The sequence below is a fragment of the Choristoneura fumiferana genome, chromosome 6, assembly GCF_025370935.1.
Source record: "Choristoneura fumiferana chromosome 6, NRCan_CFum_1, whole genome shotgun sequence".
Classification (NCBI taxonomy): domain Eukaryota; kingdom Metazoa; phylum Arthropoda; class Insecta; order Lepidoptera; family Tortricidae; genus Choristoneura; species Choristoneura fumiferana.
The window spans coordinates 6658993-6684908 of NC_133477.1; the positions used below are offsets into that span (position 1 = coordinate 6658993).

Consider the following 25916-nt stretch of genomic DNA (forward strand, 5'->3'; position numbering starts at 1 on the left):
TCGCATGCTCAGTAGTTGTAGGGCCCGTATTGCGAGCCGTGGTAGTAGGGGCCGGGGTAGGCCTGCGGCGGCGGGTAGCCTGCATACGCGTACTGCTGCTTTTGTGGGTACACTGGAATGTGATTAGTTTCGAATTAGTATGCGAAATATAGATATAAGGAGGATAGTAAGTCTAATAAAAAAAACAATTTGTGACAATGATACATAGTGAAAATTTATCTTAAACAATTTTAACGTCGAAATAATCGAATAATTATGTATTTTGTACAAAAACCAATTCCACCATGCGTAACCGAAGCAAAATTTGGCATCCCGTTTGAAATGAATATTTACAACAGAATATCGATGTGTTTGTGTTTGTATGAATGTCTTTAGTGATGATGGTAACTATTTTAACATACTTGATCTAGGTTCTCTTATGTTAACATGATTGAACTTTCATTAATGGAGATCGCACTGCCGCTGATAATAAAATTGAGTAGGTATCGTAAAAGCAGCTTTGAGAACAAAGCTATGCGATTGGAAAAAGTCTATACCAGTAGTGTAGTCTTCATTAATACTCGTATGGCTTAATCTAAATGAGAAGCGTTACCCGGCATGAGATACTGCATGTTAAGCGCCTCTTCCCGCTCACGCTCGCCGCGCAAGCAAATGGCGGCGGAGGAGAACAAAATGGCGGACAGCAGCGAGAGCCCCACGCCGCACCACGCGACCATGTAGGACCAGTCGTACCACACGCGCGCGTTATCTCGCAATATCTGGTTTAGCGATGTTTAAGTGTAACAAATGTCATATGGCATTTGTTTTTTTTATTGAGTGCGTTTGGGAATAGAACGATTGTCGTTTGTTTGTAGAGTACAAAATTGGTGTAAGAGTGTTGTAGTTTGTTGTCAGATGTGGTTTGTTTTATTTGAGTTTGGATGTGTAAGGTTTTTGTTGGTTTGAAGATTTGTTTGTTATATTATGTGTTCAGTTTGACAGATTGTTTAGTTATGTACACGTTGAAGAGTTGAAAGAGTTTTAGTGGTTGTTATGTCGAGTATATACAACACCGTATGTTAACCCCGGTCGTTTTGTAAGCGTGTTAGTATTGCGTTTGGCGTAAACCAGATATTAAGAAATAGCGCAATTATTGATAATGCATTTATGGATTGGTCGTTTCCGTCCGTTATACGCAGTAGCCAAGTTTCATAGATACATGAAAAGAAAGAGAAAAGCATTTTGTTAGTTTCACTTACTTACGCACGCACTTATAAACTAAACGGCAAAATGTCATCCCTAAGTTTCACGCCTGTTTAGTCCGTGGATATTTTAAATAGATAAGTAAATAAAATACCATAAGTATTTAGGGGTGGTATAAATAAATATTAATATTATAAACATAAAAACAGTACATAAATAAAGATCGAACGTGACACAACCCGAGAAATCTGAAAAAGAAATTCCGTAACCGTGAAGCGTTAGTAGCCGTCAAAATGGCCGACTCAAGATGGCGGCTGACCTGGCATAATGTACTGCACGTTATTCTGTTGTTCCCGCTGTTTCTCCTTGCTCAGGCAAATGGCGGCCGAGAAGAAAAGAATGGAGCTGGCGAAGGAAACGCCGACGGCCAGCCACGCGAGGATGTACGACCAGTCGTACCATATCGATGAGTTGTCTTTTAGTACCTGTTTCGGGTCGACGGTGTTATAAAAAATTTACGCACTAAATTTGCTGTAATACCCTTTCAATTAAGTAGCTGCCAAAGGATTTAATCTACTGCTCAAATTTTGGGAAGGGACCTAAATCACATCTCTTACAACGTCGACAAAACTATAGGCTCATATGTCTTTGTATTTTCTGTCTTCCCCAGAGTCGGCGATCGGTTCCACGATGTGCTTATACACCTGCATATAATCCCAATGCTCACGGATCTGCTGAGCCATACCAAATATCAAATTTATGATCTTACATAATTTCGTTCAAACAATGTTCGTTTACTGCTCGTCTTGGAGAAAGCTACAATGTTGAAAATGCTGCTCCATTGAACGTTACAATTTAACTAAGCATTAGAGCTTAAATGTAGGAATATATCTGAATATTCATTATTTTACTTAGATTCTATTCTATATCGGTATTTTTAAAAAACTTACATTCGGCCACTGCTGGTAATACTCCTCACCGACGACCTTCTCCTTTTCGTAAAACTCAACTCCATGCCATAACGCCATTGCTCCGGCTGCCAATAAACCTGGAATCGTACAAAAGCCTTTATTTACACCAAATATTCAGTCAATCAATGAAATACCTTGTACATATCATTAAATCAAAAACAACACGTAATTATAAAGTTATAGTCGCGCGATAACCGAATTCCACGCGGATGAAGCCGCGGTCAAAAGCTAGTATGGTAATAAATAGTCTACTATAAGCATCTAATAGCTATTTTCCGCAAAGGTCGCTTTCTACATTTACTTCAGTGCCTATATCCTGGATCGCCAATAGGAAAATTGATGGACAATATTAATAGAAACCATGTTCAAATAATTCCTAATCTTGATAAAGACAGGTGGGTTCATTTAGCTAACCCACTGTTTAGAAAGCACTCCCTAGAATTCCAATTACCTCTACCAATAAGAAATCTGTTTCAATTTCTAATTAAAAGTTAATCGAAGAAAGTTAATAGTGTAGTTTAAAGGAAACAGCACATATTTCATTGCCCATTGATTACAAGTTTCTACGATTTCTAAATAAAATTATAGAGGTTTCCTTAGTCAATAAAGCCCAAAATTCGGCGTCTTAAATTTCAGAGAGCTAATGATGATTATTTAATACTGAATTTTATCCCTTATGCTTGGTGTGTCCTTTATTGTGCAGTTCGAGTAGAATAGACCGTCTCAGTCCCATAAATATTAGGAAAACAGACAAAGTGCGAGCCGAACTCGCACACGAAAGATTATCTTACAATTGCCATTTAAAACCTTGCAATAACGCGAAAAAAAAACACCCAAAAGTCATTATAACCAACCACGTGACCATATTATATATATCTTTCTTATCTAAGAGTTACACTCTAGTCGGTGTAGCCGATGAATGACTTCTCCACTTCTCTCTACTCAAAGCTGCCTCCTTTTTTAACCTCATTATACGACATGAATTATACATATAATTATTAAATTGTTGTATACAATTTTGCATTCATATAGCTTAACCCAACATTAGATCTCCTATGGTCCAACCGTAGGCGGTCTCTGGGAGTCAAATGTTAATAGTATCAAATGTCGGCCGAATACTCACAAGTAACGAGCATCAGTATGGCGGTAGCAGTGATGTTTCCAGGGCTGCGTTTCCAGCAGCCGACGACGCCGGTCCAGAAGGCCACGAACAGAGAGAAGAAGGCTACGATGAACAGAGCTACGGTGGAACGTGCCATGTGCAGCCTGGAACGTGATGACAAAAAATGAATTATTTAAATGCCTATAAGATACTCAATTAATTCCTTCCTTTCGTTTGGGAAGAATGACATATCTCCTTTATGTTTATAAGCGATTCCATTGGCGCAGTAAAAACCCAGCCAAGTGCAAATTTTGGTTCAAACCTAATAATGTCAAGGGGATAAAGATCGATGAGTGATAATATCACATTGCTTTTAAAGCTTAATATTAGTATAGTAACAGTAAGTAATAATAGTATTTTTCAGTAATTTTTAGGAATTATCTGGGAAAATTTGTAAAATCAGGGAATTTCATTTCAATTACCCGATATTACGGCTTACGCGAGCGAAGCCACAGATAAAGGCTAATATCTAAATATTTCTCTTCCGTTTATAAATGGCTCTGTGGTGAGTAAATCCTCGTTCAATTAATTATCAGTGAATTTCGCGTAACACCGCGAAATCTTTATTTTCACGCCATTAGTACAGTTTCTACGGAGTTGATTAATGCCAATGCAGACGGAACAAGCGGCACCGTTATGCCTCTGGGCGGCAATTACAACTGACATGGGCCGTGGAATGCCTTCACTGTGCTTTGCATAACTAATATTCACTTGAGCTACGCCAGTAACAGTTACGAGTAATATACAAGTACTATAAACCAGATGAAATATTGATTTGTTCGAGTACTTATTATACTGCCCTCTAATGGCAAAACGCGTGATCTTGGAAAAAAATCATTGAATAATTTATTGAATCAGGCGTTACTTTGCGGAGGTATGGACCTATATCAATGAACTATAAAATAATTTCTTTGCTCATTTTATCTAACATCTGCTAGCATGGCTACGTTTGTGTTGCTCTGAAGATGAGCTCTGGTTGAGTTCGAAACGTGTCAGTGTGGTGTGGTGGTGGTGATAGATGGGTTTGTGTGATTTGTGTGTGTTCTTACAGTGTGGAGGTGGAGGAACTGCATGAACACGCATATTTTACATAAGCTTTACTATCATAAGGTCGCGGGTGAGCATGCTTTCTTTTCTTTTAGTTTAACTTCTTTTAACGATTTTTATGCCATTGTTTTTTCTTATTATCCGCCTCATGTCTTAGGAAGGAGGGCAGTATAGTATACTCTATATGCATTCTCGTTTAGAGAGATAGACATAGAGACTACTAAATGGAAGTAGATCTATTAAAGAGTGACTTTCCTGAATGACTAACTGACAAACAACGCACAGCTTAAACCACTAGAATGAGTGACTTTCATTTGACAGATATACCTATTCAAGTCATTAAAGTTCATAGAGGTGCACTAAAGCCAGGAGGGATTTTTTAAATATTTATTGACTAGCTGATCCAGAGAAGTAATAAATACATTCCTTGGGGATAAGAAAGGTGCACTAAGATGGGAGTTGTCGCAATTCCCGCGAGATAGGGAATAAGAGGCATTTATTTTTTTGTTCCCAAGTGGCTCAGGTTCATGGTCCAACACGTACTTTGCCGGTTTACTTATACTTACAAGAGATGTGTTTTACTACAACCGTTTATTTCACTACTAGCCTGTAACCCGCGACTCTGTCCACGTAAAATTAAAACTTATTATTTTCCTTACAAAATTAATTAGCACGCAATGTATCACTACGTGATACTACTTTTTTTTATTCAAAACATCGCACTTGTTGACGTGACTGCTGTCACAGAACGCTTCTCTCTCGTATCAAATTATTGTACTAATGCGTTGCTGCAGTCAACAATTTGTTTTTATATCGGTTCACAGCACTTAAATCTTCGTCTGGTTACAGTTTGAGGTAGTATCAAAAACACACGCTGTATGTCATTGACGGCCTACTCAGTTAGCAGTTGAGATAAGAAGTTGGAATTGGATATTAACGATTATTCTTTATATTCGGTCTAGTAGTTAACTACTCCGAAATGCCAGACAAGCTACACTAGATAAAGCAAATCAATTAAGTTATTTGAAAATTGTTAAATAAGTGAAAATTCAATTAGCTGTACCTGTTCATCGCATCGTCGGAGAGACCCTTTGTCTCGTTGTTCTCGTCAGGAATGAAGTAGTCCACATTGCTGCAGTGCGTCTCCACGGGCGACAGGTAGATTTCAACTGTAACAAAAGAAAAGCTTGATAACTAACACCACCTTTACCTACCACCGATGGATGTGGAGCATCGCAAATACAGGTGAGACTCAAATTGATTTCAGGTTAGGGCAAGAATAAAAGATGAAATCAACGTCAGAGATATGTTCCCATTGTTGCAACAAGTTTGTCTTCTTTGAGATTAGGTTTTGCGGCCCACCTAGTCTTAGGTGTTTATGCTTTTGGCTCAACATTGACTTTGAGTTTAACATGATTGGGTTGAATGTGAAACATTTGTCAATCTCTGTTAAAATTCTTGAACTTTTAATAAGTTCTTATTTAGTTGAACTTGCTCAACCACAGGCATGATTTCCGGAGTTATTTTAAGATACCTTGTATGAATATTAAACACCGTCTTAAGTTCATTACTTATTCTAAAAGTACCTAAGAAAATCCTGAATGAATCAACTTTCGGTAATCTTATGCGTAATCGGTTGACGTCATTATAAAATGCACCTTCATCATTTAGACTCGATTCACGGCGTACCAGCTTTGGATGTTAGTTATTATTCTCATAAAAGTAGGTATTGCTTATGAATACTATTATTCGTACTACGAATATGTCATTCATAAAAAAGCATAGTTACTTAATATTAATTCTTCGTGATCCTCCTTCAATCAAAAATTAGAGACTCGCTAAAGCGAGTCTAAACTTTTCTAATGTATGTATGATCTACTCTCAATTATTCCGGTAATACCTACTATTTCATAAGGTATTAATTTGTCTTTTATATAACGAACATTAGTGGCTAAGAAACTGAACGTCATTTCTATCCAGGTGGGTAGGTACTTAAACAATTATAGACAGGAGTATACGTAAGTCTTCTCGCTTATTGTTTCACTTAACATACTGGGTGTATAATGTTACAAATATGAGTTAGTCATTGATTGCGAAACCAGATCACAGAATATTTACTACAGGAGGCCCCGTTAACGTCCTGTTACTGAAGAATTCGGTCGCTCAGGGCTATCAAACATGCAGCGAACTGTTTAATGAGTATTAATCATTATTCATGTTCTAGAAATTTACGTAAATAACCCTCCTTCGGGCAGTCGGGTAAAAAGCTGCACTAGCCTGTCAAACAGAGGGTTATATGTGGGCTCGCATGGGATGGATGAGAACTACAAAAAGCTTTCTCATTCCGTGTGGAGGCCTGAGCCCAGTGGGACGTATAATGAGCCGGAAATGATGATAGTTGAGTGATTCGCGGTCAGCACAATAAAATAATCATACATCGTTTCAGCATTAGTCATCATCCCAGCCTATAAACGTCCCACTGCTGGGCACAGGCCTCCTCTCGAACAAGAGAGCTTGGGCCATAGTTCCCAAGCGGGCCCAGTGCGGATTGGGAACTTCGCACGCACCATTGAATCGCTTCGCAGGTTTGTGCAGATTTCCTCACGATGTTTTCCTTCACCGCAATGCTCGTGGTAAATTTCAAATCTAATTCCGCACATGAATTTCGAAAAACTCAGAGGTTCGAGCCAAGGTTCGAATCCACGACCCTCTGCTTGAGAGGCGATAGGTCAAACCACTAGGCCACCACGGCATTAAGTAGTAACTAATACTTATACCTATATGTAATGATTTGAAAGTGAGGTGCGTAGTCACAAAAAGAACGACAAATTGTATCTCACTAAACTCCACACTACAATTCTAGCATACATACCTGCCTACTTCACCTAGCTAATAAATAATAGCTAATAAATAAATCATAGTCACTAATACAAGATAGAGTAACAAGGATTTGTGTCATTTCTGTATTCCACATTCACGATATGTGGTAACCCTAGAGGAGACACTGTTGTGCAAATACCACGCGCGTGCACCGATAGACAATGGTGACCAAACGTGATTCAAATACAGAAACTAACGAATTTAAGCCACAAAAATGGGACTGTGGGCCAAGTACTTTGTTCCACGAAACATGATCGGTTGCGATTTAGGCGTTATGTAAAACTGTTTTAACTAGAATGACAATGATTTACTTCATAAAATATAAATAGATAGGCTTTTTAACCGCGGGCTAAATAAGTTCGGCATCCTATTCATCAAAATTGTAAACAAAAGCTAGTTTAAAAAAAATACCATTAGTACCTAATTCGGGCTATTAAATTTAACTATGTGATTTCACTATGTAGGAACTAGATTATAATTACTGACAATAACAGTAACTTATCTTACTATTTGCATACAAATAGCAAGTGCGGTCTAAATTTCTCGACCACTTCAAAATGTTGAAAGCTGACTGCAGGCATTTACAGCTGTTCTGGACAGAAAATCTAATCTAATCTAGCGTAGGTATGTAAATGTAGACTAAATACACTAGCTGGTGCCCGCGGCTTCGCCCCCGGTGAAGTTTTTTTATTTTATTTTCTAAATCTTCTTTTATATGAACCTTCTCCTGACAATAGCAAACAACAAAAAAAGGATTAGCGAAATCGATCCAGGACGCGTGATGCCGTGACCAATAGGGAAATAGATGATGAAAAAAAAAGATGGCGTTAAGAAAATCCTCTACGAAATTTCAACTCACATTAAGGCTACTGATTACTAACACAATATATACCCAAGTGGAAAAACATTGAAATTCGAAAAAAAAAACAATGTTTTCTAGGAAATGAAGTCTTCTTGTGGTTCAACTTCCATACAAAACTTTTTTTTTTCGAATTAAAATATTATTCCTCTTATATCGTATTAGTAATTAGTAGCATTAATGTGGGTTCAATTATCGTATATGATTTTTTAACACGAGAGCGAAAGATACGAAAAATTTAATTCAACGTGACAGGCATTCCAGATGTAAAGATGTTATAAGATACATTGATAAATTATACTTAATTCATTCATTGTATAGATCCCACTCTAATTATTGAAACATATGCAACCTTGATCCACGGAACTTAGAGCCTACGCGAATAGATGCTCATTGAACCAGGAAGAACCCACAATGGCCACAATGCGCACACCGGAGACGAGACGAGGCCTATTGTTCTAGCGTATTGCAGATAACAGCTGTGATTTTGCCATCGAGAAATCAGGATGGTGAGATATATTTGGCATCAACTCAATTGTTTACTCGCAGCTATTAAATAAAAGTATGTTAAAGTAATTTTAAATATAAGTAATTTATGTTTAACATTACATTTACCTTAATTACCTACTTTTAAATGTATACAAAATTTAGTTACCAAATTCACATGTCAGCAATATTCTATGTTTCTTATAAGAATGAATGTTCTTTAAACGGAAATGGACATCGGTCACAGCAGAAATGCTGCAAGGAGAAACTCAACAAATCAGTGGATGTTACTGAACAATTACAAGTCATAAAGATGTTTATCGATGTGATGATGTCCCTGTGTTACATCAACAGAGGAAAATGTCTCCATATCCATTACAAAAGTGTTGTAAATGCTCGGGAAACCCGATCATAAAATAAATTGCCATGAAGGTTGACTGAAGGAGCAAAACGTCATTCCAAAAACCTACAGTTAATGTGTCGTTTGTTGGCTCAACACAGATGGTTCAAAAAAATTACGCCAACAATTAAAACGAGATAATGTTGAAACCTGTTCCTAGTTCCCACAATCGGATGCCACTTTAAATAGCATCAATTGATTGCATCTCTTTCTGATGTTAGTAATCTTAAGAGTGTGAGCGAAGCGAATAGTGACTCGACTGCAAAAGCGCGATCATGTTTCAATTTCGTTAGAAAAAAATTGTAAAGTGATACGGTGTCTCGTGCAAACATGCAACACGTAGGTACCGGTAAAAGAAATAAATAAGCTGTATTGTAGTAATGATGTAACCAATGATGTCACTGTTATTCAATTTAATGATGATACGTGATAAATAGTCGATACTATCTCTAAAATATAAATAGTAAATAATCGAATATGATGCACCAAATTACAGACAGAGTTGTATGTTCGAAGTGATGTATTAACACATGCTGAAAAATAGAATATAATTTAGAAATAGAAGTATTACAACACTAACTTTCATCTAAAGGTCAATACGTTTGCTAACATTTAGAAACAATATGTTTACGAGTCGAACTGTTGTTGACTACTCACAACCAACCAAGTAGAGCATTTGGTGTAGAGTGCAGTTTTCATTGGTGCTTGCCTTGTCACAAAACAATTTCTGCAAAATGAATATTCAATGAGCAATCATTTTAATACACAGCGCACAGTGGCATTGTCCTACCTACACGGTACCTACACAACATTGTACTTACTGTAAACGACAAGGGGCCTAAATATTTTCACAGCAGACTTCATGAATACCTAATCTATACTTAAATCATTTTAGTGGCATGCCAATCAGTCCTTCACAAGAGTGAAGTACGACTTAAGACTCTTAACCAAATTAAATCCCTAAAAATAGTCTTGAATTAAGTGTAATGAACTGAATGATGACAGAAACAATATTCATGAATGAATGAATAATGAAGTGAAAATTAGTAGGTACTCGTAGTAGTTTTTTAAATTGCTACTAACACATCTGTGGGATTGTGGTCCTGAAATATATAAATGATATTTATTTTAAAAGGTCTGTCTGCACAACAACATGTTCGCACGCATGTTTTAAGTAAACGTGAAAATCTGATGACGCCAGACGTGAAAGCATGTATCAGACCTGATACGACCAGGAATGCATGATTCAAAAACCGCTCCACGTTCGATTTTGGACCGTTGCCAAATATGATAAGCGACGATATAGGTAACCCGGTCTACAAGACATTTCAGCCAGCCGTAGGCGTTGAGAGAAAGTTGCTTTGGACGTCCTTGTTGCGAATCACCTGCTCGGTGCAGGCTGCAGTTAGCCAATGCGATTAGAAGCGCTATTTACTTAAATAAACAAGTAACTTCTAATTTGATTTACTTAGAACAGACTCTTTTGTGTGGCTTTATAGCCATTAACGTGAATGAGAAGAGTGACAAGCCTTTAAGCAAATAATTAATTTTAATGGGAGCTTTCTCCTAAACAATGACTGCATTAAAAGCATGAGCTACTGAAACTTGTTGCCTATTATCGAAAAGAATATTCCTCAAGACCCTAGAAACTTAAAGAGCGAGCAAAACCCTACTTTCATTGCAATTAGGGGTTACATCAGGAGAAATTATTACAGCATAAATTTATGGCACGCGGTGAAAGCCGTCCGACTATCGATCAAACGAAAAAAATTGTTTTTTTGCTGCATTTTGATGCAGCCCCGAGCCTTGCGTACCAACTAATTTTACATTTATATACATACAACTTCCTCGTTTTACGTTATGTAAGAGTTACATAAAGTTTATAATAACACCTCTAAAACAATAGGAAATCGCACGCAGAATGGGCATTAATAAGACGGACCGCCGTGAATGCGCGTTAATGCATCGCGCCATGGACATTCACTTGTTTATGGACTTTCATTAACATATCGTTGTTTGCAGAGTAAGGTCCGACCGTAAAATTCTGTACTTCTCTGTTCTTTCATCGAAATGTGACTTGAATAAGGGAACTATATTTTCTGTCACTTAAAAAAAAACTTTATTTTCAATAACAATTTGTACATAACATTGTTTAATGGCTGTAGCCTCCTTTTAAGCTTTATAAAGCCTGTGTCAGGAGGCACCGCTCCTCCATAGTTATAGTCTGCATGTACAGTCAGCATCAAAAGCAGCTGGTCACTCTATTACTCTGTCGCATCAATACATTTATCACTTGCATGGCGTTATGTACCTACGTGGCTGAAAAGCGACAAACTACAAAGCGTGCAGCTACTTCTGACGCTGACCGTACTAAGATGGTGTTACATTTTACAAATCAATTTGTGACTGTTACATTCTATTCCATTATTCTATTTATAATACTTATTGCATGCAAGCATAGGCATTACACTTAAATCTAGATTTGTCCCTAAACTGCGATACCCTAATTATTATATATATCCCTAAGAAATATATTGGTCATCAAATTAATCAAATCTATCTCTGAGTATTAATGTAAACCTGTATCCTAAATTATAGTTTGATCATCAAAATTCGATCACCAAAATAATAGATCTGTCACCTAATAAATAGATCAGTTCCTTAATTCGATGCGTCTACCTATTCTACTAAGGCAGGTCTGGTTAGGTACGACGACGAGCGAAGCGAGGAGGAGTGTTAGGTAGAACTGCGACCCTCAGTGCGCGAGCCGAGCGAGCGAAGCAAGGGTGAACCTTTTTTTGCTAATACTTGTATGATGAATATAAATGTTTGAAGTAGGTACTTGAGTCTTGGATGTTTGTATGTATTTATGTATGTATACATATATGTATGTATGACTGCCCGTTGTTTAGCACCAATAGAACAAACTTTGCGTAGTTCGGGGCTGGGTCAATTGGTGTAATTTGTGAGAAGGTATTATTATTATTATTTCATTCTTTGTATATCATTATCGTCAAATTTCAGTTCAATTATTTGATGATCAATATTATTTTCCAGTGATTATAATTAATTTTTAGGAAGCCATTTCTATATTGTTTGGTGATTCAGTTTTAGTGACACATCTATTATTTTGGAACCCAATATAATTATTTGATGGTCAATTATTTCCGAGTAATTTTTAAATAATATTTAGGTAACCGTTTTAATATTATTTGGTGAATTCAATTTAGGTGACAGATCTACTATTTTAGGAACAAATATTATTTATTAGGTCGCCGAAAACGCATTTATTAGGAGATCAATAAAATCATACCCCTTGAATAATAGGTTACATATGGTTCCGTAGGTACTACTACTCCACATGGCTGGTTGTCCAGCAAATCTTTCACATGTGCTTTTTCGTAATTATTTTTGATACTCGAAGTTATGGTAGCCCAGTGGTTTGACCCACGGCTTCTCAAGCAGGCCATCATGGATTCGAGTACAGGCTTGACCACCTTTGAGTTTTTTGGGATTATGTGCGAAATTAATCCTTGATATTTATTGCGAAGAAAAACATCGTGAGAAAAACTGCTTACATTCGCGATGACAAAAAAAAAGAAAAGATTACAAAAGTAAATTAAGAAAAATAAATAAATATATAACCCCTTGTTTAACCTTTTATTTAAGTCGTTTTTTTAGGACAGACATATAAGTACAAAGTTTTAAGACGGGATCTCAGACTATTACGGCTATACATTATTGCTCTCTAATATTGCTGCAGCTACAAACTACCCAGTCATAGTTCCCCACGCTTCATAAACTGCGCGATGTCGGAAACGATTACTGTGAAGCCGACCGTTATTTCTACTCTAAATTTTTATACAAATCGTATCATTGACGCCAAAATTATTTAGTCTTGCATGACACTTAGATTTTATGACTTTGCTCACTGTTATTAAGTATCTGCGAAAGCTACGCGGTAATTAGCGGCAAGTAGGTAAATGTAAAGCTACGTGCCCGGTTTTAACTCTTGTCTAATAACGCCTAGAGCTGTATTTTACAAGCTTTAGCAGTAAAAGAAACGACAGGAAAGAAAATTCAAAATGGCTGATCCAGCATTTCTACGGCTCACTTTTCCCGCGTATTACCCGTTTCACTTTCACCATTTTCCAATGTACCTTAGAAGGCCAACAGGTGTTAATTTACCCACTGCGGTATGCTGTTTGGAATGTAGGGGCGTGGTTTAGGTGCTCTAAAACCTACTTAAAGATTTGATGGCTTTTTTACGATCAAGTGTGCAGATTTTACCACATTACTTGTGAAATTATATGTATGTACCTATAAAAGAGTGACTTGCGTGACTGACATATAATATATACAGCATAAACAAAACAACTAGAGCTAAAGACTTGAAATTTGTCAAAATTTTGATATCAATACGGTTGCGCTAAGAAGGAATTTTTCGAAATTCGGGTGGGATAAAAAAATACTTTTCTTTGGATATATTTCTACGGGAGGCGAAGACGCGTTAAGCAACAACAATATAAGAATTGGACAGATTACTACAGAACAGAACTGAGTGCTCAAACTTTCAGTTAAGCACCTACTCGTGAACGGAATAGTGTAAAAAGTCAGGAAGAAAAACATCTGACTCACTGAATAACTCATCAACGACTCCATACCCTTGCACGTGGAAATCTGAAACGTAGACAAGGAATAAGGAAATTTTCCGAAATTCCCAAGGAAATAGAGTACTAAGTTACTTTTTACCCTTCCACGAGAGCTAAGTCATGACATGAGCTAGTAAATACCTACCTACATAGTGATAGGGCACTCTGCGATAGAAATACCTGAAGTTAGTAAGCTGTTATTTTATTTTCAGTATAATTTGTACTACCCTAAAACCAAAATACACGTAGAATCAGAGGAAAGGTACAATACGATGAGCTCTTCCGTGTTGTAGAAAATGACAATTGTCTTTTTGAGTTAGTAAGCAATCCATCACGCGAAGAGTGCACTCGTTGTGTTTTCATTGATTTATATAGAGCAGTTAAAACCACCACTTACATATTTATTTAGTTTGTTATTTTTCGGAAACTGATTTCCATGGGGAGTCAATTTAAACAGGGCATTTCAGTAAATGGCCAATCACAGCAAAGAAGCTGAAAGTTTCAAGAAAATTGTTGATCGTAAATATTTTAATAAGGTTAAAGACCGAGTTATAGAAGCAACGGGGATTTCGAAAAGTACCTACATTAAAAAATATTAAACGAAAGCAGACCAAAAAAAATCATCACGGAGCTGTAAAAAAATCGCGGGCGGACAGACTTTTTATCCTTCTAACTACTTCGGTGCTACAGTACAATCTAAGATTACAATATTATTATTTATAAGTTGTTCTTTAACTATGTTACGAGTGTTGCAAATATTTAAGTGATGTGTTATTTTAATGTTCAATTTTATCTTCTATTGCAACACCAAAGCGAACTGTTGCAAAAGTCCGGATGAACTCAAGAACGTGCAGGATGGTATCTCTCGATGCGGCCTGCCTTGTAATTTTATTGTTTTCGTTTATGAACTACTAGATTATTTTGTCCGTAGTTACCTCCACTCGATAGTGTATAAGAAGTAGTAGCTATAAGAAGCCACCGCTCGTCGAGTTATTTGCATATTTCTCCGATGTGAAGAACCCAACATTACCATCCGTCAATTTTTAAAGCTAAATTCGATATACAATGGGCGTTACCTCCTAACAACATTACACGCCTCGTCAACCCGTGCGACGAATGACTTTTTTAGCACGCCAAACTTAGGTACCAGCAAAAAGCAGTAGCTGCTTAGTTTGCCAAACATCACGACTATGCCGTTTAAAGAAAGTAAAATACCAACCAAAACGAGGAGCAAGACTTCGTGTCTATCCATAAATATGAACCACGACTAGGTACGGTCTTATGTGAATACAGTTGAAAAACAAGTGAATCGTGATACTGTAATCTGCCAAAATGGAAATTGTGAGTAAAAACGCGTCACGCGTTCTTTGGTACGTAATCGGGTTAGCGTGACCAAGAGTCAAGACACATGGATTAAGATTAACTTCTGCACTCAAAGACGCAAAAAGGATAGAAAATGGTAAAGTAACAATGAACAACTACAATTTATAGATGAAGCTAATATAAAATAGTGTAAAAATAGATAAAGATATAAGAAAAACATACTAAGCAATTTATTGTTTTGTTCAAGAGGAATTGTCAAAAAAACTAAACGATTTATAAAAACTAAACTGTAAAAAATCCAATTGAAACATCTCAAAAGTCGCAAACCAGTCGACGTTCACATTTAGGTACAGTTTACAGTAAACTCGTATAGCAATTAAAGTGTCCTGTTCGGTGTTATTAAAAACTTCTTACGCACAAAATTAATTTAGTAATGTTTATTTAAATGTCGTTGAATAATGCAAATTCAATTGCGTAAGGAAATTAAAAACCGTGTTTACATAGTAAGTTGAAGATGTTGTATTATATAAGGTACAATAAGAGAAAAGAGCCCCGAAAAAAGGAAAATATTACCTAATCGGGTTACGTGCAAATGACAGCCAAACAATTGTTTCTTACCGGTCATCGTCATCATAATAGCTGGAAGACATCCACCGTAAGCTGGACTAACCTCATCCCCAAGTATCTCTAAGATGATCGCTTTTATACTACCAACCTATGGCCTATGGTTTCATGTGATCTTTAACATATCGTCCAACCATCTTACAGGATGCCTACCAATGTTTCTTGAGAACCTTAACTGAACCTTTACTTGGGTAATTTTAGTTGTTCCACGGGTCTCCTCATTATGATTCGATCTCTCGAAGATACTTCAAGCAAGGGCACATAAAATAAATAATAGTACTACGTTAAAGGCTCAGGGCTCTTTAAGTTGCCCTTTGGGTAACCCTAAACCTTCTAACGAGGCCCACCGTATGGGACTACGTCTCAGTTCCTTAAGTTATTACCAACAACACGATAAGTTTCACAGGCTGTCTTGAGTCTTGAGACACTTCGGTATTCTGACAATTGGCATAGCTTACCGAACAAAATACTACTATAGAAAAGGTATAATGTCATCTTTATCTACATTTTGGTTTGCATTGCTTGGAAGAACTTTACGATTCCCTTTGCGTGCATTCATGCTCCTGACAATCAAATCGTGTCAAGCTTAAGGCTTGTCAGCCATTAAACCAGGTTCTCTGGAACAGGCATCTGCATGCCAGATACCTGTTATTTTTTGTCTAATCTGGGTGTACAACTATACAAGCAAGTGGTGTGTGACTCGCAGCAAGCCGACACGAGCGGTCAAGCAACGGGATTGGACGGAGTGCACGCATCACGCATGCCACTGGAAGTAAACTGATAATATGATTATGATTGATTATGCTTTACAAAGTAATTTTGTATCAACTTAATATTTATTTATAGTAGAATGATTACTTTTTACATTGATTCCTGGTACCTATCAGTGCTTGTTTTCCGGAAGGAAACGAATAAGGTAAGCGTCCGAGTTGCTGATCGCTGTCTCATTAGTTCTAATCTTTAATTTTGTGCCATTAGCGGGTGTGTTTAATGTACCCGACTATAATTTACGATCGGATATATGTCGTGCTTTATTTTCGTTCATTCTATAATATATTCTATAATAATATTCAGTCGTACATTAAACGCAAATTCATTGGCAATAACAAATAAATAAGGTATTAGTAAATAAAGAAGGTGACGGCATGCATAGTCATCTTCTTATTGCCGACACTATGGCGATGGCGACACTTGATTATAGGTACTTTATAAACGGCAGGTCAAACAAGTCACGAGATAATCATAATTCGTTGTTAATCTTATTTCATAAAGATATACCTACAGATCCACGAGTTCAAGCCGAATGCCCTGCTCATTCTTACACACATATAAAACTCAGTAGGTAACGAAAAGTCCCTAAGCCCTATGAAAACTTAGTGTACCTACGTACCTCACCTACCTTAGGTCTGATAGGTCTACTTAGGCATTCTATCAGCAACCAACTAGGTTCATGTTTATGTTAGGAATCGGTCAACATTCTTTCACGGTACGCCGGTCGCTTACATTACAACACTAGCTACGAGTATAAGCGAAGTTTCGCTGCCATTTGCGAAATCTACAATGCCACGATATTTTTCGTTCATCATACGAGTATGCATCATTAATTGCAGCTATTGTCGCTCCGAGTAACACAGGAACAATGCATTGTTATCTGTCTAAAAAACAACATTACGGAACTACGTGTAGGTACATAAAATTAGGCGTTTAGTCACTTTCGTGCGTCTGGAGGTAACGGTATTATGAAGACAAAGCGCTTAGGACGTCGAAAACAACCAATTAATTTTGTCTTTAATTAATAAAATTGGAATTTAATGGTTTTAGTAAAAACGTTTCGTATATCCTGCCTACAATGTACTCTCATGTCATGACTAAGTAGATACATTACGAGTCCATACTTTGTTCTTTATACCTACTATTTGATGTTCTTTTGAAATGTTTTCCGTCTCAATGTATCTATTTACCCTGTGTATCAAATATGTAAAAATTCATTAAAAATTAACTTTCAATATTATCTTAAATAAGTCAATGATACGGGTTGTTGTAACATCATATTGGACACAAATGTACAAGCTACGATATAAGCGAATATACGATATAACTTATAATCTACGTTTACGTTTAGCACAAGCTGCGGTAAATTTACTTAGACGACTATATATCTCTCAAAATCAAAAGGGCCAAGGACCATGTCCAGGAGGGCGTTTATACATAAACAAAGAGCTAATCTGTTCTAAACAGATAAGCAGTATACATAAAGCTAATTTTCATAATAATCCAATAATTACGGGTATTAAAGCTGTTTGCTTGACATGATGCCGCAATCAAGTAAACACATGATAGCCAAGCCATGACATCACTCTCTGTCCGTATATTGTTTGGAAAAAATATTGTATGAATAGAAAAACACCATAATACTAAGTAAAAATATGCCTTGGCCGTTTCATGACATAACTTCATGGGAATGTTGGTACAGATCGAATGAATAATGTTTTTCTATCGTATTATGTCGCATACTTTCGTATTTATTTTGCTTTTTTCAATTAACACTTAAGAAAGCAAAATAAATACAAACTTTTTCAACATAATACGATGGCAAAACATTATTCACACCTGTACATTATTCTATCCTACCAAAAACAAAATTTACAAAATGATACTGTCATTACTGTTAGAATAAAGGAGGTTACGTACTCTGTTCTGACAGGCCGTTTACAATTTTGATATTCTTTTTAATTTCATACTTAGATTCTCGTGTTCTCCTGTCACTGTTGTTATAGCTTTGTCAATATGTCAATGTTTTTTTTCTCTGTGTAAATAAAGATTAATTATACCTAATTAATCTTATGTTATTAATCTTCTCCATATTCCATCTTTATTTATAATGTGCAATTAGTGCTATAGCGATAGACACTAATAATTACAACCCTGTATTAAGTAAGCCAAAGATACTACTATACGAGTATTAATTCAAGCAATAATATCTAATTAGCGTCTACCTCTACGCAAAAAACGTCGGTTGTTTACAACAGGAAGCGGCAAACCTGTTGACCTTCTTAAATTTTGCTCAGAAGATCATCATGCCTCTAAAATTTTGAGACTAAATTGTTGAATTTCAGAAAATCGCAGTAATTTTAGCGCTCATCACATTGCATTTTGGTGAAGTAAAACAAAATAACCTTGATTTGTACCGGGTTATTGTTTTAAACGACTTAGTGGGGTTAATTAAGATTAACTTTGAAATTGTAAAACAATTGAAGCGAGGAAAACTAGAAACTGTTGCGTATCGGTAATTAGAATTTAACTGTTGCTTATGTGTTTCTCGATGTTAGATATATCAGATTTCAGTGGATTGTGAAGAATTTCATGATCTAGTTGTCATACAACTGATACAACGTGAACGGTGTGAAAAGATGCAATATTAAACTATGCGCGGACGTTCCCTATAAACCTTAAAGCTACGCGGTCTTCCTACGGAAGGGAGTAGCCATTCGCCACGTTCCCCTCTGTCAAAGTACATGCCCAACTGGGCATACGAATTTTATATAAAACAAGGCGCACTCGGATTTTAAACTAGACCGAATCGAGTCGCGCGAGTGAACGCTGCAGTGCTAAAAATGTCGAATTGTTCACTTTTATGCTGTAAAAAGAGATCTCGGACATCAAGCTTGCAAAAAGATGGTGTTACATTTTACATGTAATTAAATTGTCATCGTATTATTGCTATTTGATTACTAAACAACAAAGTCGTACTTTTTATCACAATATTATTGTCGCATTCGTTTACCAACATCGAGTCCGCTCTTCCGTACAAATTTCGGATCGGTCAAGCGATAAATCCGACTTCTCACCAATGAAGAACTTGTCATTGTGTGAGTTTTCATTTGAGTCATCTGTAAACGAATTATTAGTGTATTTTAGTTTATGTGTTTACATCGTCATTACAGTCAGGTGGCAGTTTTGTTTTTGCATGTAAGTGTGCGGAACTGCATTTGTGTGCACATTTCCCCCCGCAACAAACGCCAGAACTATTTTAAAGGTAATCTACCGCTAAGGCTGCACCCTTCCGATAGGAAGCCCGCGTTGCTCTAAGCCTATAAACAGACAATTAGATGATTGAAATCCAGAAAGATTTAGCTTTTTACTTGAATTTGCAGTTCCTGTACTGTCCTAGACATGTTAATACCGGATTTGCTTAGGATAAAGAAACTGTTAACAAGTAGCATACTAAATATACACATAGGTATAGTTTAATATATACGCAATGCGGTGACGAGAGCATTTGACATGTCGTCATTTTGAACGTGGACGGTATTGAATACAATGTTAATGACGCGTAATTATTCTACGCTGAGAACTATTCGCGGTTTTCTTAGCCTTGTGACTCGTCGACTACAATAACACCTTTTTATAATTGCAATAAGAACTATTTTACGTCGCGGTACACTACTGGGTTGAGGTTTCATAACATGTGACAAATTTTTGTAGCTTTATAACAGCTATTATTACGGGCTTCATCGCAATCACACCTAGATTCTAATAAAGGTTATCCGGCCAATACCGATATTTGAAACGTAAGTATCCATGATTAACCCCACACGTTATAAAAATATCAGAGAACATGTTTATTACTCTATTATACTACAACAGTCGAATTACCATACAAAGTATTACTTACTAAATGACTCACAGATTGTATCTGTTAAAGGAATATTAGCCTAGGACAGCATTCCAAACGTAAGAATGTTCATTGTACGTTCAACAGTTGTTCGGTAATTATCTGTGTTTTACTGTGCATACATTGTTTGCTGTATCTGTCAAAGATCATATCACACTATGCATGGTGGTATCTGTACATAAGCGTTTTCTTCTACAATACAGTTGACTGTACTCCAATACAATCGTTTGTTAAAATTTTGCTTATCTAAGGAACACCAAAAACCTCAACAAGGGCCCTCAAAGCGCTATAGTGTATGAACGTTATCCCGGTTCCAAGTAACATAAACAATTAACAAGTCAGTGACAATGAAGACAGCGGAAGCGTGACCTTATGCTTAACAACTAATGAATAGCTCAAAACGTACTGCAATAAGTAGGTATGACTTTACTTAACGCAACCTAAATAGCGCAGATTAATGTGTATGAGTGTGATTAAGTGTCGAAATAATTGTTATTCTTTCTGAGGTAACGCTTAAATTATTTAACTCGAGAGAATCTTTTAAACGTTCTGGCTAACCGCATTTCGCCTCGGGGCTCCCGCGGCCTTCCACTGCCTCAATGTTTATCGTAATCGCCGGTAAAAAAAGGTTCAGCTGCGTATCTCCCTTCTACACACAGAGCGAGATGAGAACATCGTGGCACTCAGGACCGGTTATCTCTCGGTTTGTAGAACGGTGATTTCACCTGTGATACCCAGCACCAACGTTTTTGCTGTAAAACGATACAAAGCGATTATATTCTTCGCTTCCCGAGAAAGAAAAGTGAGTCGACAATTTGTAATCGAGATTCGACTCGTGCATAATCGCGAGCGACAACTATGATCTATATCGATTTATACGACTGGATGGCAAACGAGCAAGTGGGTCTCCTGATGGTAAGAGATCACCACCGCCCATAAACATCTGCAACACCAGGGGTATTGCAGACGCGTTGCCAACCTAGAGGCCTAAGAAGGGATACCTCACGTGCCAGTAATTTCACCGGCTGTCTTACTCTCCACGCCGAAACACAACAATGCAAGCACTGCTGCTTCACGGCAGGGGCGGTATTGGTCCTGGCGCACACAATCTCCGTCAATCTAAATTAAATGCTTTTTGCCCTAATGGTCTAGTTCAAAGATTAAATGTTGGCCTACATGTGCTAATTCTTAAATCGACAGCTGATTGAAGACAAAAAAATATTGCTTATAGTTGGACAAATTTAGCGCGCGTGATAACTTGTTCTGGTATGAGTTATTGGATTGCGTGATTCATGACTGTTAAAATATCGGCTTCGTTCATTTGTTAATGTATGGATCAAGTCTGGTTCTTGCTTAACTGAGCAGTCGAGTTTATTGTCTCGGAACCAGACTTATATAGAACCATTATAGAGTTTTCTAACGTTCGTTTGGACGTTCGTTTGAACAGGTATGTAATGTACTTAGACAACGGACAGGGTTTGAAGCTGTCGAAGTAGAATTTTTAACTAGGTTTTTGTTTTAATTGATTGAAGACGTCATTCATGTCCATTAACAAAAGTAAATTAAATTATTATTGTAATTTCAACTACGTTAAAGAATATAGTGAAGAAAAAACAATTAGCATTGATAGTAATTTATATCGTACAAGTTATGTACGTAACCAACCAGTCAATAAATATGTTATTAGAATCTACACAAAATATAGAAACATGAATTAAACATCTGACAGCAGCAGAATACCCACAGCCACACAATCCTGCCTGGCCTGACACATCCATAATTCTGTACTTCCAATATGTGTTCAAGCGACATTACTTATATAAATGAATACGATACCAACGAGTCTACACAAGCTACTACTTATTTTTTTCTAGGTACTACGGTAAATCTGTGACAATGACTCAAATAAAATAACACAAGGATGATTCCTAACAGATTCAAAATAGCAAGGAGTCAAGGCCGTGACCCCGACTACTGATCAGCTTGGCTGTGGGTGGAGTTCCGTAGCTATTGTCTGTTGTGTAGAACAAACTAACAAACCGAGTTTCGACATCGCTATTTGATTTGCTATTTAGCGAAACATGCGACGCCAATTTGTACCTGTAATATGCAGTCGTAGACCAGATTTAAGTAAGGACAGAGTTCTGTGTACGGCAAAGTCAGGCAGCTAAAACTACGCCTGGTCGTGGACATACAGAATATGTACAAAGTAGCAGCAAATTTTTGATGCAAACTAGTTTAACGTCGAGGCGTAGTTTAATCCGGCTTCACTTCGTTGTTCGCAGAATTCTGTCTTTACTTCTTATGAACCTATGAACATGCTGTTGTTGTCTTCATCACGAAATATTTAATGTAAAATGGTCGTACGAAGTTAAATGAGTCTTTTGAGTAACCTACAAGTTTCATATTTACAAAAATTGTAACGGGAATTGTGTAATACCTAATGCTTTAGAAAAAAATCATCCAAAAATGGAAGAACGAACTAAATATACTTTATGATTTGGATTTCTGTCGAATGGACGTAAGTCGCTATTCTACTATTATCAGTGCAATGACAATCTAAACGTGATTCGTAAGTAGCTATAGCCTTGGTGCAGCCTGGCCGAGCTAACCGAATCACGTACCACTCGCACGCAGTTAGTAGTTTATGTTCACTACATACCATTGTAGATAACGAACAATATATTCTGTAAGAGTCGTGACATATCACTGGAATTCTTTAGAATTGTCCTAAGAATGGACAATGTGTGATTTCCCACGTGGAAAATGATGTGATCACTTTAATATGAAACATCAGTATTATATGTATTGTCTACTAAGTCTGGTATTTAATTATCAAAGATAGTTGATAAAACCTGATATAGCGTGCAAAAGTTTCAAGCCGTCTTTCATTTAAGCCTTTGGTCTAAGATAATTGAAATATATCGTTTTATCAGTGTATTTTTGCAACTTTATTAAAAGTTTCTTCTGAAGCTTTGACGCTTGACGCATAAATCAATGATATCATCAATACAACTGAAGTACGAACTTGCAAATAACAAAAAATATTAGTGTTCAATAAATATCTACAAATAAAAGAAATTCGTTGTACGCACACGTACGACCTAGACCTTCGAATCTATTTTGCATACAAAACGATATGCCCCAAATGCGTCTAGCTAACCTTGCAAATATGGCCACTGGTAGTTTAAGGGGCGTCTTACTCGTACTGAATATATGAGACATAATTAAGTTCCTCGGGCCAGCTTTCCAACCAGACAAACTGACCAAACGAGGTCTGACAATTCAACCCAGACAAAAGTTCATGTAGCAATACTTCACCGCAAAATACTAGCAGAATTATTGGTAACCTTATCCTTATAGATCACGCATTGCGGTGTTGGGATTTGTATTTGTCACACCAAAAATGACAATGGCATTCTTCAGTGATGCAGAAACGGAACCATGGGTTCGTTAACGCGCTCTCAATCTCGTCCCACGCCAAGGTTTTTAATCATAAAAAGTGGTGCGTTCTGCACTTCTGCTCTAATCTATAACATTTACTGCCGAGATCTCTTTAAAAATACGTATTGAATGTTATTAATTATGATGACTATTTTTTCTGGACGCCACATGCTAAGTCGTGTTTCTGATTCACTCGTTAGTCGCTTTCTATTATATATATTATTTAGGTTTTCGGCATGTTCGATGCCAGTTGAATGAAAGTGAAATTCGCCTAATCACAGACGTCTTCAGGGTTCGTTATTTGCAATTTTAAAAACGGCAGAGTCTGGTGGTATAGCTGCGTTTCACACCGGTTTGTCGCGAGAAATTCTGTTATTTACATACTGCCTATCTACCATCTCGGGACCTCAATTGCTTCAGCAAACAACCGCTCTAAGCGCCTCTTTGGGTGAAATACGGTGCAGTTAATTTACTAAAATGATCTCATCGTTATGAAGTCAGTTTTTAAAAACCAAAACCGGAACGTATTTTCGATTACGCTCTAATGAGTTAACCACAAGTTTCAATTCCACAAACTTGTCGCAAAATGGCACTGGCACCACAATGTCACAATTACGAATCGGTCCGGCTATTCAGGACACTACGCTTATTTTATTTATTAGCAACAGTTAGCGATTTACCGCACACCTGTTCTACTGACCATAGCACTGGAAAACATAACAGACTATTATGTGCTCTATATCTTCATATCTTAGAATCATAGTGCTGTGAAATTTTGTTTGCGCTCCAATAGGCTCATCTCATCATTACCATGGGCGATCAATTAGAGTTAGCACTGTGATGATTGTTTTGTGAGGTTTCTTAGGAATTACGGAATGCATAATTATCTCTTGATGGACGCAGTAATTAGCGCAGTTTGAGAACCGTCCATTATATTCATCGTAATCATCCTATATCACTTCATGTATAGACCTGCATAGTTTTTCCGCACGGAGATTGATACCATAATGAAATATCTAGAAGATACATTCAAGACGCTTGATCATCAATGTACAATAAAATACAGATATTTACAAATATAGATGTCTTAGCGACAGGAAAAGAAACATCGCAGTGACTGCGGTAGTAAATTCAACAAGATTGTTAATATTATGAGGTGTAGTCAAATAAATAAGTGCTTAAAGATAAACAATAGTAAACACACAAGCAAGGAATGATCTGACATGAGTTCGCTTCGCAATAAATGATGTCAGAAAAACGTGTTTACTTGTATGTTTTAGTCTGCTGATCCAACCAACATCAACATACACTTTATTTTATTGTTGAGAGTTTGTTTTTCGCCATTCTCTCGCGGAAAAAGAATATACTCGTATTACAGACATAATACAATTACTATTTGTATGTAGTCTATGGAAGTTTCACGCACGTTAACGTGTTCATATTATCATGTTATCAGATCATCTTTTTGCACTGGAATTTTCTTAGCGCCGGTTGCAAATTCGCAAGTTCTGTAGGATGGTTGGGATCGTAATTTTAATCCTTATGCTACGGTTCCTAAATAATCTGCTCCTGACCGACGTAGTAGACGTAAGTGTTTTGTAGTAACTAACCTGTGGGAGGACGCTCCTTTGGGTAGCAAATCCTGAACAGTCCCCTCGTCCTTGTGTAGAAGTAGTATTTCGTGTTGAGACTGTCTAGTATGGCCTGGGCCTGAGGATTGCCTGCCGAACTCTCCGTTCCCGCATAGTTCTGCAACAGAAAGAGACAAATAATTATCACCTTTGAGATGATGACAGTGCTACATAAAGAAAACATCACTAATAACTCCTCCTTGGAAAGGAAAAAAAACCTCTTAAAATCTATGGCTAAACGGCTCAAGGTAAAAAATATCTAAAGGACGGAAATTCCATAAGATTGCTATCATATCCTCATTGCTTGAATCTAAAACGTCATAGTATAGGTTATACGTAACAGACCGACAATGCCCAATGGCAAAAGGATCATAATTGGCCCTCGACCGGCTCCTTTATCCACGCATTCTTGAGGCCGTTCTCAGCCACGACACCGCTTCGGTTGCGTTTGAAAGTGAATAGTATAGATACAATGGGAACCGATGAGATTTTATTGTTCTTCGACGAAATCAGAATTATGAATGAGGTTTCGTATGTTTGAAATTTGACGAACATCGTTACGGTTGTCTTTTTTAAAAAT

General features: G+C 37.0%; 1 protein-coding gene across 1 annotated transcript; it reads right to left on the reverse strand.

Moving 5' to 3' along the window:
- Positions 1–8: 8 nt before the first annotated feature.
- On the reverse strand, positions 9–25535 carry LOC141428933 (transmembrane protein 178B-like). Its single transcript, XM_074089008.1, has 6 exons — positions 25316–25535; positions 5426–5531; positions 3277–3419; positions 2133–2230; positions 593–758; positions 9–112 (listed from the first exon to the last, which is right to left on the reverse strand). Exons 1-6 carry the CDS (start codon positions 25518–25520, stop codon positions 9–11), a joined length of 822 nt encoding a protein of 273 aa, XP_073945109.1. The 5' UTR covers positions 25521–25535.
- Between the last annotated feature and the right edge of the window lie 381 nt (positions 25536–25916).

What these genes read in the sequence shown, in the direction of transcription:
- LOC141428933 (XM_074089008.1), bottom strand. Translation starts at nt 25,520, where the DNA reads ATGTTTTCTTTATGTAGCACTGTCATCATCTCAAAGGTGATAATTATT. An exon ending in TCCGACGATGCGATGAACAG is followed by an intron (nt 3,420 to 5,425) that starts GTACAGCTAATT and finishes ATCACGTTCCAG; the next exon opens with GCTGCACATGGCACGTTCCA. An exon ending in CATACTGATGCTCGTTACTT is followed by an intron (nt 2,231 to 3,276) that starts GTGAGTATTCGG and finishes GTACGATTCCAG; the next exon opens with GTTTATTGGCAGCCGGAGCA.